The sequence below is a fragment of the Siphateles boraxobius genome, unplaced genomic scaffold (assembly GCF_051911475.1).
Source record: "Siphateles boraxobius isolate OS27281-9 unplaced genomic scaffold, OSU_SipBor_1 6, whole genome shotgun sequence".
Taxonomy (NCBI): Eukaryota; Metazoa; Chordata; class Actinopteri; order Cypriniformes; family Leuciscidae; genus Siphateles; species Siphateles boraxobius.
In genome coordinates, this window is record NW_027509186.1 from 23,656,266 (window position 1) to 23,675,880 (window position 19,615).

The 19,615-nt window shown below is 39.0% G+C and overlaps 1 protein-coding gene across 7 annotated transcripts in view; it reads right to left on the reverse strand.

Moving 5' to 3' along the window:
* bcas3 (BCAS3 microtubule associated cell migration factor) overlaps window positions 1-19,615 on the reverse strand; it is a 254,043-nt gene that overhangs the window by 196,694 nt on the left and 37,734 nt on the right. For all 7 annotated transcript variants that reach the window (XR_013195948.1, XM_077208302.1, XM_077208300.1 and 4 more), the window contains exons 11-13: window positions 18,448-18,531; window positions 15,360-15,530; window positions 12,853-12,946 (exon numbers count right to left, since the gene is read on the reverse strand). Coding sequence is in view for 6 of the 7 variants with exons in the window: in XM_077208302.1 (XP_077064417.1) it covers window positions 12,853-12,946; window positions 15,360-15,530; window positions 18,448-18,531 (349 nt within the window). In the remaining variant the exon portion in view is untranslated. The remainder of the gene's footprint in view (window positions 1-12,852; window positions 12,947-15,359; window positions 15,531-18,447; window positions 18,532-19,615) is intronic.

Genomic DNA, 19,615 nt, shown 5'->3' on the forward strand with positions numbered 1-19,615 from the left:
TTTTCCACACACATGAAAGACTGGTCACTACCGCTTTGGAAAGTTTCTCCAACACTACGATTAAGATGGATTTAGCCACTGGCTCTCGAACTCACTGCTGTAATTTAAGATGACAATAATTAGTGATTTTCCAATCCTGAATCTCTAATGCAGTGTTTCACAGAGGGGTTTAATTTGTGGCGGGCATTTATTGGGTGGTCTGTCAAATCTAAAAAGGATGATATTGTTAGAAGATCAGACGAACTCTTACACACACGACAATGGAACAGCGGCAGTTCTAAATGAGCTCACTCGCCCTATTTCTGCCCATGTTATTTTCATTTTCACACTTCAGAGTAGCATCTGCTCTAGGTGTGGCTTTGCCATCTCATTGAGTGGTAAACATGAAGCAAGGGGAAAGGGCTGTGGCAGCGAAGGAAAGAGTCACGCTGAGATTGCGCCTACGAAAAAGAAAAACAGAGTCGGCCAGTGAATAAGACAGCGGTTAGCTATTTATGCTGTATCAGAAGACTAAACCAAGTTATGGCCCGGCCATAAACTAACCCACGCCCCAAATGAGGTGCCAAGCCACAAGAAGCATTTGCGTCAACTGGGAATACATGGAAAAGAGTGCCTTCTAATTATAGAGGCTACAAACGGAAGCGCAGAGTGATTAGGAGTTTAGGCGCTGCGGTATGTTTATCTGGGAGCTTCCTCTCCCTCACCCCGCCGCCCTGCCGCTCTCGCGCTCACCCTGGCTTTGACAGATGAGGCTTGGCCAGCTTGTTGGGACACAAGTTTGCTGATGGTACACTCTGCTCTCCAAAAGCCAGTGGAGAATGGAAACCAAACGCTGGGGCTTTTGTGGCCTTGTCGAAATACAGGGCCTCGCAAAGAGGCGTCAGTTGGTTAGCCTGTGGGAAGCTAAATTAAAAAGAGAGCTTCTCTGTGCTGGTAAGCTTCCATAAAATTTCAGGAACCTAAGATGTAAAGCAATTTTTGACACATACTATTTATAACACCTCGTCCTCTAGGCAAAAAATAAAATAAAAAATTATATATATATATATATATATATATATATATATGTATATGACTTTTAACTAGACACTGTGTGGGCAAACGGATTTATATTTCAAATATTTAAAGAACTAATGGGATAGTTCACCCAAAACTTAAAACTCTGTCATCATTTACTCACCCTCATGGCATTTCAAATCTGCATGACCTTCTTTCTTTTGTGGAACAGAAAATAATATATTTAGAAGAAAATTGGGGTTCAAACAACATCGGACCCTATTGACTTTCAATGTATAAACAAAATATAAATACAATTGATGTTTTCAAATTGTTCCACAAAAGAAAGTAATTTAGTTTAGGAATGACATGAGGGCAATTAAATGAAGAGATTAAATGAAGATTCTTACTTGAATTATCCATTTAAATACCTATTGCACCCAGTTAATGTACACATTCTGGATTCAGCTAGATTAAAAAATTAACGTGACATTATAAAGAGAAAAATTCTAGCTTCAAGCTTTTTCTCACCTGGCTCATTAAAACGTCACTGCTTTCTAGAACATAAACAGGTGCACTCTGACCAATGAGAGGACGGTTTCACTCACATGTTGCCCAGTGAAAGTGAACCAAATCATAGAGGAAATGCAACACTGTAACAATTTAAGTTCCTGTTTAAGTAACGCCCTAAAATTTAACTTTTAACTAAAATGCATATAAATGCATGAATTTTTATTGAAAAGTTTGTCAATTTGGATTTCAAAACTTCTGAAATCATACATCAAAAGCAGTTCACTTCCATAAGTTAGGACAGATTGCATTCATATTAACTGCAAAACACACCGCAGTTCATTTGAAACGTACCCCAGAACACCCTTATCAAGCTGATTTGGCAGTTTCACAAATACGCAATTCGACAAATCGAAATTTGACACCAAAAGACCTTAAGTCTGCACCAAAAGCTGTAGTGAGTGGCCATGGCTTCCTTTTTCATAGAGTTTTGTTGTTCTCCCCTTAACAAGACTTTAAACAAAACATCTGCTATACTTCCACACACACAGCGATGTTTTATTTCAAAAGTTTCTGAGCCATTCTCCCCGACCGACTCCGATGATCTCAGCAGCCCTACAAGCAGAGGCCTCCAACTTGGCAAAGTCTGAGAACTGAAACAAAAGTATCCCTTTCAAATTAACAACACTCGCCTAAGACCTTTGAAAAAGAGGAAATCTCAAATTATAAACATGTGGATAAACCTTTAAAGGGCGGACGCTGGGATCGTTGTGCTCTAATACCGCAGACACGAACCTTACGCAAGAAAAAAAGAACAAATAAACACATCAATCACTGTGTTTTGTCCTTGTGGCTGCCCGCATTAGTTGTAAAAGCACAACCGTGCGTGCGTGTGTTTGTGGTCCTTTGTGAGTCCATTGGACGGCTTCCTCTTCTGTCATGCTGCACTTGTGGAGGTGTTTATGAAAGTTGTGGAACACACACACACACAGGGTTGCACATCTCACATCAAAGCCGCCCACTCAAGCCTGGAGCGAGCAACACTCACTCAGTCCAGAGGCCACCCTTACACCAACCATCAGATAACAGTACGAAGAAGAGGAGGAGACCGGCATGGGTCAACATGCAGTCAATAACTTGTTAATCTTTTACAGACTAAGTGAGAACTTCTAAAAGCTGGGCTGTTTGATCCCAACCTGGAGGCGGCTTGTGTTTGTGTGTGTGTGTGGAGTCGAGGACGGGGTGGCGGATTGGGGCCTGGCGCGGTAACTGTGCAGTGTTTCGCGGTGAGCCGGGCAGATGTAATGCCGTCTCCAGTTTCCATTCCTCTGGGCAGCAGGGATGACTGCTGCGGATTCCAGAGGGGGCTTGTGAGCATGTCTCACAGGCTCGTGTGGCCAGGGATATTGTTTATCTAGGCACGTTGGTACCAAGGATATGCTTTTTAAACATGGTACACTGCTCCTGTGGGCATGCTGGCTGGAGAGGCACTCAACGCTCTTAGCTACGAAACCACATCCACAATTCAATTGAGGGCTTTGAGGAAGAAAAGGGGAAAAACTTGGTGGGAGGAGGAAAAAGGTGCCCACGGTTCATTTGAGGCACATTCGAGTGTAACGAAGGAGAATGTTTATGTATTTGCTTTACAGCCATACCACCTGTAAGCGCTTGAATATTAATAGATCATTAAGGCCTTTCTCGGCAGGAGGCAATCATTACTTAAATACAACACTTCAACGAAATTCTCCTTCTAGAGAATCAGTGTAACCAAGGTGACCACGAGGTCACATCCATTAAGGAAGGATGGAAGTGTAGGTTATCACTAGGCCCACACAGAATTTGCAAACTTTTTACTGAGCTGATTGTGGGAGGAAATCCGTTTCATTATGGGCATCAGACTTTTCTGGAATGAATGAGATGTTATTTATTGCGATCAATTAATGTGATTTTTTTTTGTAATAAGAATAGAAAATAATTAAATATATTAAAACAGATGTGTACACATCACACATCAAGACCTCTAAGAGTAACATGAAGATAATTTCCCTGAGTGTTGCCACTGAGGTCTGGAGAAAAAACAAAAATGTGTTACAACTGTGGTAGAATTTTTTGATATTAGAAGATTAGAAAAAACAGTCAGTTTAGCATTTTTACAATTTGCTGTAGGCCAAATTACAATTTTATGTACCACAAAAAAAAACTATTGTGTGATCATTTGGCGAATGCTAATTGTGAACGCTGCCTTTTATATCTCTTAGTCTTTAAGTAACAATTCACTCTTTTAGGTTCTTACGGATCTGTCTACGGCCACAAAATGCAGCTGATGCTTGACAGCAGTACAAATCTATTTTACGCTCAGTGGTAGAAAAGCACAGTCTCCTTGAAAAGCTAAGTCAGCCTAAAACAGGCCTTTTTGTGATTTTTAAAAGCCCCAAATAAATGAGCTAAACCACAATCTCTAGATAAGAGTATGACTGCAGAAACAAGGAGTAGAGAGTAATCCTTTCTCAGGAAACAGACAGTCGCTATAATCTCTTTCCATTTCAGTGGTCTCTTTTATTTTAAAGGGTTCTGTTAGCTAATTAATCCTCTGAAACATTTACCACAGCAAATACGATTCCACAATTCTTTATACTGCACTTCGATGTTAATGCCCTTAATTTGAGGGATGACCTTAAGATTTTCTAAGGACAATGGATCATTCATTGCAGCTGAGGTGTTTGGAAAAATAACGTCGGATGTTCCTTGGGAATCTAGTGGAACTTTTGGAGACTAAAGCCAACCAGCCAAACTAACTAATACAACTGCTAAAATGCCTCTGAGCGTAAAGCTGTCAGCAAAAACGTGGTCCACACAGGCAATCATTCCTACAAAAACAAACTAGAAACTAGAGGTGAAGAAGAGAAGTAACTCTCCTCAGGTCAAGAGGAATGAAAGGGGGGAGATCAGGGAGGGTGTTTCCATTGAAGCCTTGAAACCAAAGTGCCTGACCAAGGTTTTACAACTACAAACTGAGGTAAAGACATCCCAAGACACCACTTTTACCACCTTTTGGAAACAGCATTAAAAACAGCCAAGAGACTGTTTTGACAAACACAGACAAACTTTTAGCTTTGACAGTTAATATAGTTGGATTTGTTTGTTTGTTGCATATATGTGTTAGTTTTGTTTACAGAAAATCATAAACAGTCATTTTTATTAATGCAAGTATAAATCTTTTGGTTAACGTGCTGGTTCTACAGGTCATCAACTCTTAATTGATATCAACTCTTCGTTTTAGTTCAGGAAATCTTTTTAAAGGGGTCCTATTATGCCCTTTTACGAAATCTTTATTTAGTTTTTGGGGTGTATTAGAATATGTTTTCATGCTTGATAAAAAAAGAAAACATTATTTTGCACATATTTTACATTATTACAGCTCCTCTCTATCTCCAGTCTGGTTGAACACGTCATTTTCGAAGTAGCCCCTTCCTTTCCGAAATACGCAATGTGCTGTGATTGGTTAGCTGGCCAGTGTGTTGTGATAGGCAACGCTTAGTGCGTGTTTGGGAAATGTCATGCCCCTTCATAACCCCAAGTTCTACTCGGATGACAATATTAACAATGGCGTCAATTTCAAACCATTCAAGCCCGATTCAGACCCTGACAATGTTAAAGGTGCAATGTGTAAAAATTTTGAGCATCTATTAACAGAAATGCAATATGACATCCATAACTATGGGTTCAGTGGTGTATAAAGAACTTACTTAATAAACCGTAATTTTTTTATTACCTTAGAATGAGGCATTTATATCTACATAGGCGCGGGAATCCCCTTCTATGAAGGTCGACATATTGTGACGTCATGTTTCTACCGTAGCCGACAGCGAACAAACACGTTTCGTCACTACCTTGAAAGAGAAGCCGCAGAAAGCTAGAAGCTAGCCATAAACACCGTGAGTAGTGACTTTTCCCTTGTCAGTGGTGTAAAATATGTAGTTGGATTGTTTAATGTAACTTAATTCTTCTCCCTCGCTGTGTTATGGCTTTGCTATGTGGGGATAAATGTGCTGGTTACGTTCGTGAGACAGCTGATTAGTACTCTTGTCATTTACCGTAAACAGTTACAGGAATCACCAACCCGTCGATCTTGGAAGCATTTTAAGTCGATCGAGTTTCCAAAATCAGAGAAAAAAGCCTATTGTGTGTAGTAAATGGTGTCTAGGGGATGCGGAGGCGCGCGCGCTGTTACAATCACGTTATTTTTGCCGCTCGCACTATTGGGCTCATGCGGACGCGTCCAGTATAAACAAGGCTTAACGCTTTAACCAGCTCAGCCATAGTAACAGCTCATATTAGCCAGCTAAACTTTTACTACCCTGTTAGAAAAAATTTATAGTTGCATAGTTTCATGTGGTTCTTCTCCCTCGCTGTATTATGGGTTTGCTATGTGGGGAGAAATGTGCTGGTTACGTTCGTGAGACAATCAACTAATTAATATTATTATATTACGTATTAAGACCCTTGACCTTGTGCATTGTAGTCCAAACGAGCCGTTCGTTGTAGTTCTTGAAAAGTGGATTATGTTCAATAAAATTTAAATTGAAAAAAAAAATCCCCTTTGGAGTGAACTTTGAACTTTAAAACCTTGCAGATCTTATGCTCAAACAGCAATATTACATAATAACTAAACTTGAAAAAGTGAAAAAAGCATAATAGCACCTCTTTAAATAAAATAATCTTCTTAATTCTTCAGAAAGTATTAGAACACAGAGGAGCGGCCAGGGATTTGAACAGCTATTGTGCAGAATTCCTATCTACTGGGGGAGGGGGGGTTGATGTATTTCAAAGATTAACAAAAAAAAAAGAACATTGAAAAAAAAATCTATATGCATATCATCAGATTTCATAAAGCCATTATAAAATAGAGCTCATGCTCCAGGCAAATTCCACTAATGTCCTGCTCTTCGCTTGCAATGTGCATTAAAGGCGACGTCTCAGCCTGGGCCCTTAATGCCTGCTGACTGTCCCACTGTGCTCAGGCACGGCGCAAAATGGAAGGTGATACACGGTCACAGCCCCATTAAATAAAACACGCACACACACAGGTTCATTTGTGAATTTACGAAATGATAGTTTCTGAACCCAACAAACAAGCTTTTTCAATGAAGCAGAGGAGTTCAGATCCATCCTTTATTGCTACCTCTGTGTGAAGATATGGCTTATTACAAACTGAAGGAAAAACATAGAACTCTTTGGGATGGCACTGACTTTGTCAAATGAAGAGTCTTGCAAAGTTCCCCAAGCCATCCAAGCATGTTTTTCCTGAAAGGTACAGCTGGGACCAAAAATCTGAAAAAAGTATGTTCCCTCTCTAAAAATGTTTGTTGTTCATTCAAATTATATTATAAGCATAACAATTTGACTTTGGCATAAATGGCAGCAGCAATAAAGCTGATACAGACTGCACAAGAAAAATCTTCAAAATAATCTGATAATGTTCCACAGAGAAGCAAGAACATATTTAACATCTTATACATGTTCAATGTCACTAATGTCAGACTAGGCTTTTCTTTACATTTTCTTCTCAAAACAACATGAACTCCAGCTGGGTGTTTGTGAGTGACTCATGGGAGTGGGTGCTAGAAAGGCCACATCCGCAACAGACAAACAGGCTCTTCAGATCACCCTTTTCCTTTAAGAGCCCGCAAGCAAACACTTGCCAGAATGAACTGGGCTAAACTAAGCTGCCTCGCAAGAGCAGATTCCTTGATGCTTATCAGTTCCGTGATTGAGTGGAATTACAGTGAGTCTCATGAGCCGTGAGACCTGTCCACCCTCGCACTGCACGCGACCGTACACCAATCGCTTACTCTGTTAATCGATTAAGACCAGTTTAGCATCATTTAAACTGTAGAAATATCCTTAAAGAGGAGAGGAGGGACCAGGAGAGGACAAGGAGTGAAAAACAGATACTCTGGCTAAAGTGAGTCCTATGCGCCGCTGTTCGGAGCACCATCCTTTAATTATGCGCCTATGAATAGAAGCTCCAACACCACAGAACAGGCGCCAGCTACCCAACTGGCCACCATTTTCTACCCTCGCCCTTTTGTTTTTCGTCCAACACACACTTTTGATTTGGATTTCTTACATAAGTTCTTTTGATTTTTTTTTTTTGTGTGTGTGTGGAGATTTGCTCGTTCCAGTCAATGTCAAGAAACCACATTGTTTCTTTTCAAGTCGGCCCTCTCTGAAATCAAAACCGTCCGGATGGAGCTGCGGTCAGCCCTGAGGCCAGAGTGACACTTTCCAGTGGCTTTAACATAGTTAATTTTGGACAAGTCGGGCTAAGCGGACGAGACTAAACTTCTCACTTTAAAATCAAGCCACCATTCACAATACCTTCACAGTGCTGAGAGGGGATTACTTGCAAATCTCAAAGAGCTGTTTTTGATCATATGTTAATGATGTCAGGAACGTAAATTACAGCATGGATATGAACACCGGTCTCGGGGAATGCTCAGCCTGACCTAATTAGTCAGCGTATCTAGAGACTCTTTTCTGTATCAAGGACGATAGGGATTTCTTCCAGCCTTCCTGGTGCCAAACAATTTCATAACTCAAAACAATTATTATAGCCCCTTCGATTTATGCCAGAGCAAATGAGGTGATAACAGACACATCCCATTATTTCTGAATAAAGCTGACAGGTGAAGGTTTAACTGTTTGAAGTTTACAGCGCCCCGCTGTTATCTACAACAAGTCGCCGCAGAGCACTCTCCACATGAGAGCAGAGGACGTCTGACAAAGGGCCATGCTGGGGGCTCAGCACTCGAGGGACTGGGGCTGGGGCCTCCCTGGGCCGGAACAATCTTCAGAGAAAGAATAACTAAAAACATTACGCCAACCATTCGCATAAGATAGAGCGAACTAAAACTCATGAAAAGTGATTCTCAAAGAAAGGTCAGGAACTCATGTATAAGTATTTTTCAGTTAGGCTGGTTAGATTTGTACTTGCCTCTTCAATAATTTCTCTGACCCAATTAAATCTATTCAACCGATGTTATTACTTTTAAACAGCAATGATGCATTAAATTGACATTTATAATGTTATCAGTTACAAAAAGATTAAATTTGAAATTAATGTTGTTGTTTTTTTACTTTCTATTCATTAGAGAAACCTGGGGGAAAACCATGGTTTCCACAAAAATATTAAGCAGCACAACTGTTTTTAACATTGTTAATAATAACAAATGTTTCTTGAGCAGCAAATCGGCATATTAGAATTATTTCTGAAGGATCATGTGACGAGAAGACTGGAGTAATGATGCTGAAAAAAAAGCTGCTTTGGAGTAATGATGCTGAAAAAAAGCTGCTTTGAAACAATCTGCATTGTTAAAAGCGCTATATAAATGATGACTGAAAATTCCCCATCACAAGAATAAATTACATCTAAAATTTTAGCATTGGTGATCATGACACTTTTTTCAAAAACATTTTATATAACTATAACTTTTTTTTTTTCAGAAAGAAATTTTTTTTTTTTTTTAGAAAAATATATCATAATTAAATACAATGTAACTTTCTAAAAGCTATAAATTCACAAATACACTTTTGCTGGAAAATTTGACTCATATAATATGTCTCTCACACTTGCCTTTACACCATCCTTATTAAATAAGCACAGAATACACATAATTCTCTACTGACTCTGAAACATTTCAGATGTGGTTATGTGGTCAAATTTGTTTTTACGGAGACCTTCAATTCTTTGATGATCTAAGAAAAACACACATTTGTACTAATATTTGTAGAAGTAATGTCCCTGAGCAGGCCTTGATTGTTGACTGTATGTTTGCTTTGCTCTGCGATCTATAGCACTTTTCTCTAACTGACTCACAAAGATAAAAGGACTTCTGGGCTGAGAGTCCCAGTGCAGTTGTGCTGGTGGGACATTGACTTCACCTACACCTTCTGCTCAACACATGCTGATGGGAAAAAGGTGGCTCACTACTCTGAGGTCTAAAGGTTAACCAATAGCGCCACCTAGAGACCATCATGTTATGTCCAAAGCCAGGTTAGTACAATCTAATTAGAACGGTCTAATTCAATGAATTTTCTTCCCTCATCTTAAGTGAGAAAAAAAAGCAAATTGCAGAATGCAACAGTTCTATAATGCTGAAAAAACAAGAACATTTGGGTTTCCAAACCGAGATTAAAGAATTTAGATATATGATACATTAACGCAGAAAACTACAATTACTAAATGCAAACAAAGCCGATTGTTTTACACAAAGAAAAATATTTTTGCTCAGAACTTGCTCTTTAAAAGATAACTTTTTCTCACTTAAATTTCATGCAAGTACACTCCTGAGCAAAAAATAAATAAATAATTGGGCCAAGCCAAAAATGTAAAAATATTTGGTGGTCTAAAATCACAAATCACTGGTCAGGATATTAGTAAGAATTGCACAAATAATGTAGATAAAGTAACTGCGCAGAATAGCCTTCCCCTTTGTTTTCTTTAAATGTTTAAGCCGTGCGGATAAACTTGCAGGCAGCTTTTTACAGGAAGAAGAGTTGGCGTTGTTCCACTCAGCATTGATGGCTTCAAACATTTCATGAGTAGTTGAAAAATGTCTCCCAGTTAGTTTGAGTTTAATGTGATTAAACATTAAGTAAATATTCACTAGGGCTCAAATCTGGACTCTGACCAGGCCAAAACATGAGCCTAATGGACTTGTTCTCAAGACACTTCTTGGTTGTCTTTGCAATTTGGGCAGGAGCACTGTCTTGTTGAAAAATAAAATCTGATCATTCCTCTTTAGATAACTTTTCAATTGTGAGAAACAAGCCATATTCTCCTGTCCTCCAAAGCATTAAATGACTTTTCTCAGTGAAGTAGCTCACCAATAGCAGCAGCTGAAAAGGCTCCCCACACAATGACAGCTCTTCCTCCATGCTTCACTGTGATAAAGATGCATTTATTATTATATTTCTCAGCAGATTTCCGAAGACACCACACTGGAGCATCACCACGCAACTCGTATTTCATTGTGGTTCATCACTCCACAAACAACTTCCCATATTCAACCAAAAACTTAATTCTGTCTTTGATGTTTTTCTAAGCCAACAATGTCTTTTTAAGTAGTGCATACATTTAGCTAATTTCCTGACCAATAATTTGTGGTTTAGACAATTAAAAGCCTAGTGTTTTTCCATTTTGGGCTTGGCCCAATTATTCTTTTTTTTGCCCAGGTGTGTACTGAATGAAAAAAATGTTGTTTCCCCTAAAATAAAAATAAAAATTATTTGAAACAAAAGAGACAGTGACAATAACAGTACAGTGCTACCATTATTATAATACATATATAAAATAACAATAAATTGTAATTAAACTGTAGAACAAAGTAAATGTCAACACTGTATTTATTTTCTAAAAATATTAATTAATGAATCAATCATAAATGAATAAGTTATATTTATTTGCTCTAAACTACTCTTTGCATAAATCCTCTTTATAATATCACAGTTCCCAAACTCAATCACGGCTCACATACCCGAGTTTTGTGGCATGGTTTGGCATCAGTTCAATATTGTGCGGTTGAGACAGAACATCCATCAGGAATGTTTTGATCTACTAAGATATGCAACATTTCCTTATAATATTTCAGTAATACGATGCACAAAACACCTGAACCCAGAGGTGTACACTTATGTACACAGTGACTCATCCACAATGGAGTCTCCCTGTGTTCATTAGTAAGAACAGATATGTGAAGGATTTTACTAAGGGCAATGGCTATCAGCAGCTTTCAGCACCTTCTTATTAGAAGGGCCCTCAATCTGCAACACACAACTCACAATGAGCCATTGTGACTGGACTGGATATCCGGAGAAACAAACATGACTATATGTAAAATTAAAAAGTGATCAGATAACTGCCTATCAAAATGAGCCAAGACGCTCGTTCAAGGTCAGGTTGAGGACATTCCAGCCTTGGTTTTACTGTATTTTTTCATAAAATCCAAGGAATTGTTGGAGCCGTGGCCTAGTTGCTCCAGACACATCAAGTCATGGTACTCAAGCAGAAGAGCATTCGAATCCTGCCTGAATAATGTCCTGATGCCATTCTTCAAAAAAAAAAAAAAAATTAAATAAGGTGCAAATGCAATGGTAATGAATAACCAACGAGCCTAAAGCATGACTAAAGCATGTTGTGACGTGGCTGACTGAAGGTTCAAAGAGTTATGAACCTGTCCTACACCTTCTGAATAGAGTGGGGATATTACAGCTCTTCTCATCTTTGATAGTTGAAACTGTACCTGTTCAGTGCTTGGGGTATTTCATCCAAAAGAGACCGAGGGCTTTGTTACCTCAATACACATCAGGAGAGACAGACATGAACAAGATCAATGAGAACTAAATATTCCACTATGTGTTAAAGAGAGACAAGAGGGGAGAAAGAGAAGGATGGATAGAGAGGAAAAGGAGGGAAATAATAACAGTGAATGATGTGCTAGAGGGCAGTTTCTCCAAAAGACACACAAAGGCTGCTTTTCAGAACAACAGATCTCACATGATCTCGAGTGCCATGCAGACAGGAACGCTTAGGGAACAAGATGAGGTTACATGCAAAAAGGTGACATGACTGACACCATCATCTCCTTCTCAAATTGACCATACTTTACAGTTCTGTATCATTCTATTTTTCCTCTGAACTCTAACTCATAATATTAGACGAGCCTTCCAGAACCAAAAAGTCAAACTTTGGTTTTAAATGACTATTGTCCACGCTCAGAATTAAAAGAATAGTTCACCCCAAATTTTTATTTGTATATCCTAATTTGTGTAACTTCAAAAGACTCAGAATATATGCTAGAGTCCAATACACCTCTGTTATATAGAAAACAGCAGTCAACATTCCAATTTAACACATCCGGTTGTGTTCTATTTAAGCATGAAAACATACAGGATTGGAACAACATAAAAGATATGTAAACGATAATAGAATCTTAATTTAGGTGATCTATTCACACAAGCTGCTTTATACCTTTAAGACTTCTAAATTAATTAGCAGTCTGTTATGATTGGCTAACCTCCATGTATCAGTGTCGTACCAGGTCGGCTATCAGAGCAAGTCAATATCCTTGAATCTTGGTCTAAAAGGTCTGGGTTGACTGGTGAGGGAACTTAGTGTAGTGAAAAGAATGCATCTGCATTGCAATTCAATGTTTTAATTCAATAAGGCAAGGAACATCCACAACTTGTACCCTTTAAGACCATGTAAAAGCCTGCCATCCAAGTTCCTGGAGTTTTGTGCTTTGGTAGAACTCAGTGAGGCATCACAATGAAGTGTTCACTTACCACTCGGGTTAAAAGCCATGCAGGATATAGGCTTATCATGTGCTGGAAAATGTGCAATCACTCCTTCTCCATCAGAATCCTCGCTAACAAGAACCTGAAACATACACACAATAAAGCTACAGTAAGTTGATGAAGCCACATAAATAAAGGCTGACTTCTTGTTTACCTCACGTCTTAGTGTTTTAGACACATAGCTGGTCATTGGCTCTACAATGGCCTGTGCAATCTGATCTTCACAGTTACATAAGATTTAATCAGTTAAACAAAGATGTGTTTTGGCATTTTGTTTAAAACAAAGTGCGTTTTAAGTCGTGCTCGAATAGCAAAAAATGGACTGAAAATGTTTCCACGTCTTTTTTTATGATCATCATCCATGCCCCATCATGTCATTCAACCCTTAACATGTTGCCCTCTTGCGGGTGCTTAACAATTATCCTTGTGTCTACTTTAATCCACACTGGAAGATTTTAGCTTTAAATGACGTATGGTCGGCAAAATAGTTTCATTATGGAATTCAAATAAATTTGACTAAATTTTTAAAAGATGTCCACAAATATGTTGGTGTGTTTTAAGAACACGGCTTCAAAGAAAGAAAGACTAACCCACATGATCACTGTGATCAATGTGCATATTCTGCCAAAGCCCACAGCGCAACAGTACTGTATCAGACAGGAAGAAAAAGTGACATGTTGAAGGAGTTAAAACAAACACAGCAGGAGGAAACTCTATAGTGTCTCTTCACATTTTGTTACCCAAAAGAGATTAATAGCTCCCAGTTAAAAAGAACTGTAATGTGAATCCGTAATTCATCCCTTTATGTGCATCACTACAAGAAAAGAAGAGAAAATAAAAATAAAAGGAGGGATAGAGAAAGAATGTTAACGTTTTTTTTTATATACTAAAACCAATTATTACATAAATAAATGAAATGTAAATTGTGTACATTGAAATGCAATGTAAGTCGCTTTGGATAAAAGCATCTACCAAATGCATAAAATGTATAATGTAAATAAATTAAAAACAATACAAAAAAATTATGTAAATATTAAAATTCTAAATAAATTCCAATATTTTCAAATAGCCTATCAACTTGAAAGCAAGAAAGAAAGAAAGAAAAAGGAGAGTGTGTTGCTCATACAAGGCTATTCTCTGGTCAGTGGTCCTCTGTTAAGTTTGCTCATGAAAGAGGTTATAACCAAGCCCAGACTCGACACAGCCGGAGAGAAGAGTGATAAATCTAGCGGAGTGTTGCATTAAGGAGCAAGGCAGCTTTTAATAGGATCCAGTCCAAACAGAAAACAGCCTTGCTCTAAAACCCAGACATTTATTTTAGACTGCAAAAAAATAACCCTGTGACACAAACCAGATCGCTTTTTTGGGGGGCAAAAAAAAGACAGTGTTGTTCTGTACAGGAATTTACTATTGCTTCGGAAAAGAATTTGTGTGTGGATAGATCCGAAGAGCAAATAAACCTGCAGGAAATACAGAGCTGAGAGAGAATGGTGAAGATGAGAAGGTAGGGGTGTGTCACCTGAGACTGGGAGAGGGGGAATAAAAACAGAAGAGAAAATGCCAAGACCACTGCTGGAGTCACGGGAGAATGGCATTGACAGTAAATTCCGCAAATCTGTTTTGTGTGAAAACCGAAAACATAACTAGTCCGCTTTGGGAGGAGCGCAGCTTCTTGTAAGGGTTGGCTTTATTGTGAATTGTGATATAAATGCAGGAAACCTCTTTTAGAAAGTGTTGACTCTGGCAAATCAGCATGATACAGGTTTATAAATAAGCAGAATAAATAGCACATTTAAATGAAAGTAACGTGTTAAACGGCTCACGGTAGACTGTAATAGAGAATCGAGGGTTTAACTATCTTATTTTTAACAGCCCACTAAATGGAAGGATATATTTACATGGGTCAGAATCAATAGAATAGCAAAACCTGTTCCAACTTAACCTCTCTCCAAGTAAAAATCCTTGAACAGGAGAACTGTAAATATTACAGCTAGCCTTTACACCGAGTGCTCTATTAAAGTGATCATGTGTCACACACCTACAAGTCCTCTTTTAACACACATTCAGATCTTGATGGAAAAGAAAAGGACGGTAGACCTTTTCTGTAATGCAACTGCAATGACCTGCCTGTGATCTCATGCTAAAAGTCTATGGTTGTGCCAGCCAAGGGTGAAAGAGCCACAGGAAATGGCTAAATCATGAGATCAGGAGACTGCGGCCTGGCATTGAGTCTGTGAACGAACGGTGGAGCATGTGCTCTTATGACAAGGTGATGACAAACCCCTTGGGCCACAAGAAGCTCTAATACTGAATGAGTTATGAATGGGATTAATGGATTATTTATCTCAGAGAAAAGAGGAATGAATCTGGGTTCTTGAGGATCAAGGTCACAAGGGTGAAGTAAGCACCATAAACAGTGCTAGAAATCTCGTCATTCAGACCTCAATCACTGGCAAAACTGTACTGATTATGCTTTATAAGTGAGCGTTTCTTACCTGTCCTTCTCCCACAGTGTGTGTGTCTATGATGGTGACCACACCAGGTTGGTGAGGGCTGCGGCGGGTGCCACTGTGGGCAGTGCCCTCCTCGTCAGGCACCCCTGATGGCACTGTACCAGCAAGCTGGGTCACAACCTTACCCACCATGGTCAGGCCCGTCTTCAACGTCTGACAGGAAGACAGAGACACAAAGTTAGAAATAGAAATAAAAACGCTGTAGTTATTTATGATAGCGATGCACAGAATTTTTTTTTTTACTACAAATGTAAAAAAACATACATTTCATTTAATTGAGAAATAAAACCGAAAACAATTAAATCCGGATAATTGAAATCAGTATGCCGTTAACGGTGTCGTGTTCTCAAATGGTAAATTAAACCAGCTGTAGTTAAATTCTTTAGCAACAAGCCACATCTCTATATTTCAGCCAAACAAATTTGAAGTGCTAATTAGTAATAAGTGCTGGTTAAACATTTTGTTTCGGTCAATGGGTTCAGAATTCCAAATTTTTTTTGTCTGAAACCAAAAATTCTACTCTTTGTCAAATATGTTCGGCTTGCCGAAATTTTGGTGCATCCCTTACCAGAATTTAGGAACACTGAAATTTGTTTGGATTTCACCCTTGATATGTTCAGATCTTTAAGCACAGTTAACAATTTAGGGGATGATGTTACATCCAAACCACAACTTTTGATTACTACTCATAAAGAGTAGTCATTTACAATTATATGTAATTGAATTTTATTTAATAAATATAAATTTATGAATTTATCGTATGGATAGATCTTTTAAAATCATAATTTAAGAAAAAAACGTGGAATAATGTTATGCTTGTTCTGAAGTAAAAATTAAAAAATGTATGAATCATAAAGCAAAAAATAATAATTCATGAAAAGGATTAAAAGACAAATGCATTTCATTCTGCAACATTTGTGCTAACCAACCATAAGTTCTATCGCAACACTCAAATCAATACCGCAAACAATGTTCCCACATCCAGAGATTTTGTTGAGCAATGACCTAAAAACATGTTTGCTTCTAGTGTTGTTTGAGCCAATGTCAACAGACAGGTGTGTAAGTTTGCGGTTAGCGTTTGTGTGAATGTGTACTCTTAGATATGAGCTGAGAAGAGATGTCCGAGTTCTGGCACAGCAGTCGGTGCCGTGTCTGCCACCAGCCAGCCGCCCCTCCCCGTGCTAGCCCTGATCAATGGGGACTGTTTGGATTAGCACTAAAAACTCTAACTGCAGTGATTAGAAAACACATTAGTGTTGATCAATTAGGAGGCAAACGCTTCTCTTAATAATTGATGGGGCAAAGCAATTTACACACAGTCAGTTAGTGGGCTTGTCAGAGCATTCTCCAAAGGGCCCAACAAACACAGGCGCCACGAGGTATTGACGCTGCCGCTTGGCCTGAATGCCTGATTAAGCTCTCCGGGGCCTTGGCAGACAGACACACACATACAGCAACGCTCACTCCATTAAGTGAGAACTAGAGGAGACCCTACTTAAGCTGTGCTATCCACTTACCCCAAACACAGTTCACAGCGGCAGAGGTCTGAAAACAGAGCCCTGGGGCACCCCGCTCACACAGACTTGTGACTAGCACAATGACATCTCTCTTTTGGTCACATCGCGCTCATTTTCACAATCTGTGCCTTGCAAGAATTCAATTTTGCAAAAGGCACCCTCCCCCTCCTTTTGTGATTGTGTTACAGGATTGATGGGAGATGGCCCCCTGGCCCCCAGACGGCCGCACTCAGAGCCACTCAGCACAGGGACTGTGTGTCAGAGTGGAGGAGATGGTTATAAATCACAGCCCGTCTGCAGACGGCCTGTCTGCGTATCAAGGCTTTTTTAACCTTGTTTTCCTCCCTGCTAACCTTTGCTGTGCTCCTTTTGATGTATACCGCCATTAAGGCTAATGGCTCTTCTCTCACATAAGCCGTTAGCGCTCGTTAGGCAGTGATCAGGCCGGCGGCCGGGGAATACAGATGTGGGCTTAATAAATCAATTAAGCAACCAGGAAAGGAGACTGGAACCATATGAAAGGTTAAGCACCAAGGTTCTGGCACCACTAAATGAACTCTAGTGGGTCTCTGAATCACTAAGGACTATGTCGAGAACGCTCTGGGATGCTATATGGTGAATAAAGTGAGTGGAACAACACACATTATGAGCTTCATTTAGAGCAGAGCAAACAGGAAGGAATGCATGGCTGAAAATACAAAAATAAGTGCAAAAAAAAAAAGGAGAAAAAGAGCAAGAGCCACATTAAGCTGTATGGTTTGATTTATTGCCTTGTAAAGAGGATTATCATTAATTAATGTGACAACTTTCAAAATTTAAAAATCACTGGGCCAATAATCTCTGGAAATAAAAAGCTGATATGTTCTTTAAGCTCCACAATATAAAAAAGTTTGGCCAGAGTAAATGCTAAAATAAACTAATCATTTCCTCACCATGTTGAATGATTTTTATAAGCACTGGGGATCCTCAGCTCGACATGCCAACTGTGCACCAACAGTTATAAATGTCAGATTTTACCAAAGAATGGCTGGCTTTAATCTTATAAAACAAAATAATGCTCATAAGAAAGACAAATCTCTCAGCGAGACACAACTGAAACAATCTGTGCAAACATTGTGGCACAAGTGTTGACAAAGTACTATATCTGTTGGGCAATGTGTGGACAAATGTGTGTCAGTGTGACCCCAAAAAGTATTTGGACACTAAAGCCACACTCAAAATGTATGGACTGAATTCGCTGAATTGGGTACAAAATATCAAACCATGAGGCATCTGCAAACAAATAAGACTTTTCTCTAATCCAATTATCCATTAACATTAGACAACCAGTAAGTTCTTTAATGTATTTGTTTTGAGCAGTATTTTTATTTTCTATATTAAAAAAAAACTTTTTTATGAAATTCATTATTTGAAAAGTATGCTTATTCTACCCATCTATCTTTCTATCTGATATTTATTTGTGGCTTATGTTTGCAAAAGCTTTTTGAGGGCACTATAAAATGTGTTGAAGGGTGAAAAGGCATGGCAGTGGTAAAAAAAAAGAGTGAACTCACTTTAGCGGCACTGATGACAGTGGCAGTGTAGGACTGGGCATTATCTCCACAGGCCCCACCACGGGACTGATGACACCGGATCAGCTACACACACACACAAACAGAGACAGAACAGAGTCACATTATCATCCAGAACCTTTCAGCTCCCCAGCACTCATTAACCCACAGAGGCCTGTCACAGGCCGCGCCAGAACGTCTGCAGGCGGGCACGGTGAGTAAAAGGAGGAGGAGGATGCCATTAGGACAACAAACAGTTCTTCAGCCCCATTCTATAGCACACACCCTCTAGGGTCCCTGTCCCAGACCTATTCAACACTTCAGCTGCCATTGGCCAGAAACTCATTACCTTTGCCCAGACACACTGTCCCATCTGTCCATTATTAGGCAGCAAGTGGCCTCTCTAAGACAAACAAACCGCACCCATTACATAAATGGCGGCGAATCGAGGGTCTACTTAATAATAATATGTCATATTATATTGTTAGCTCCTATCGATATGACACACATTGTCTTCATAACGATATGTGCAATTCGTAAGAAATAAAAACATTTAGAAGGCAACTGCAGTTTGACTTAGGGCTGTTTCCAAGCAACACATTTTCAGCAACAAATCAGTCTGAAGGAAGGCCTGAATTATTTGGCTGACTGATCAGAGGTGCTGGGAGTTCAAACAGGGCATGTTCTTGTGTTCAAAAACATCTGTATGGATCACAACGGAATGAATTACTAATTAATAATATCATTTATTATAAAATTTAGTGTCATTTTAAAACTTCAAAGATCCAAAACAAAAAGTCATAAAGGCATCGTAATTTTTTTTTTTTAATCAATCGAACGGATTAATCAGTGTTCTAGCCAAAATTTGTAATGTATGTGCATGTGTGGCATGCGAGAACAACATGAGGGTGAGTAAATGATGAGTAAATGAAGACAGAATTGTAATTTCTGGGTGAAGAAATCCTTTAAAGTTTGGGAATAGTCATTTAGACACGCTTTGCGATTAGAACTTTGATGCAAAGTGCATAAGCGCTGGAGTGGCACTCCTCAATGTGAAAACACAAACATAATTTAAATCACAGTGTTTTTAGTTTTAGTAGTATGATTATACAAAGCTTTTTAAAAGGTTTCTTCTTATCATGCATGTGCATTAATAGAGGGAGGAGCAACA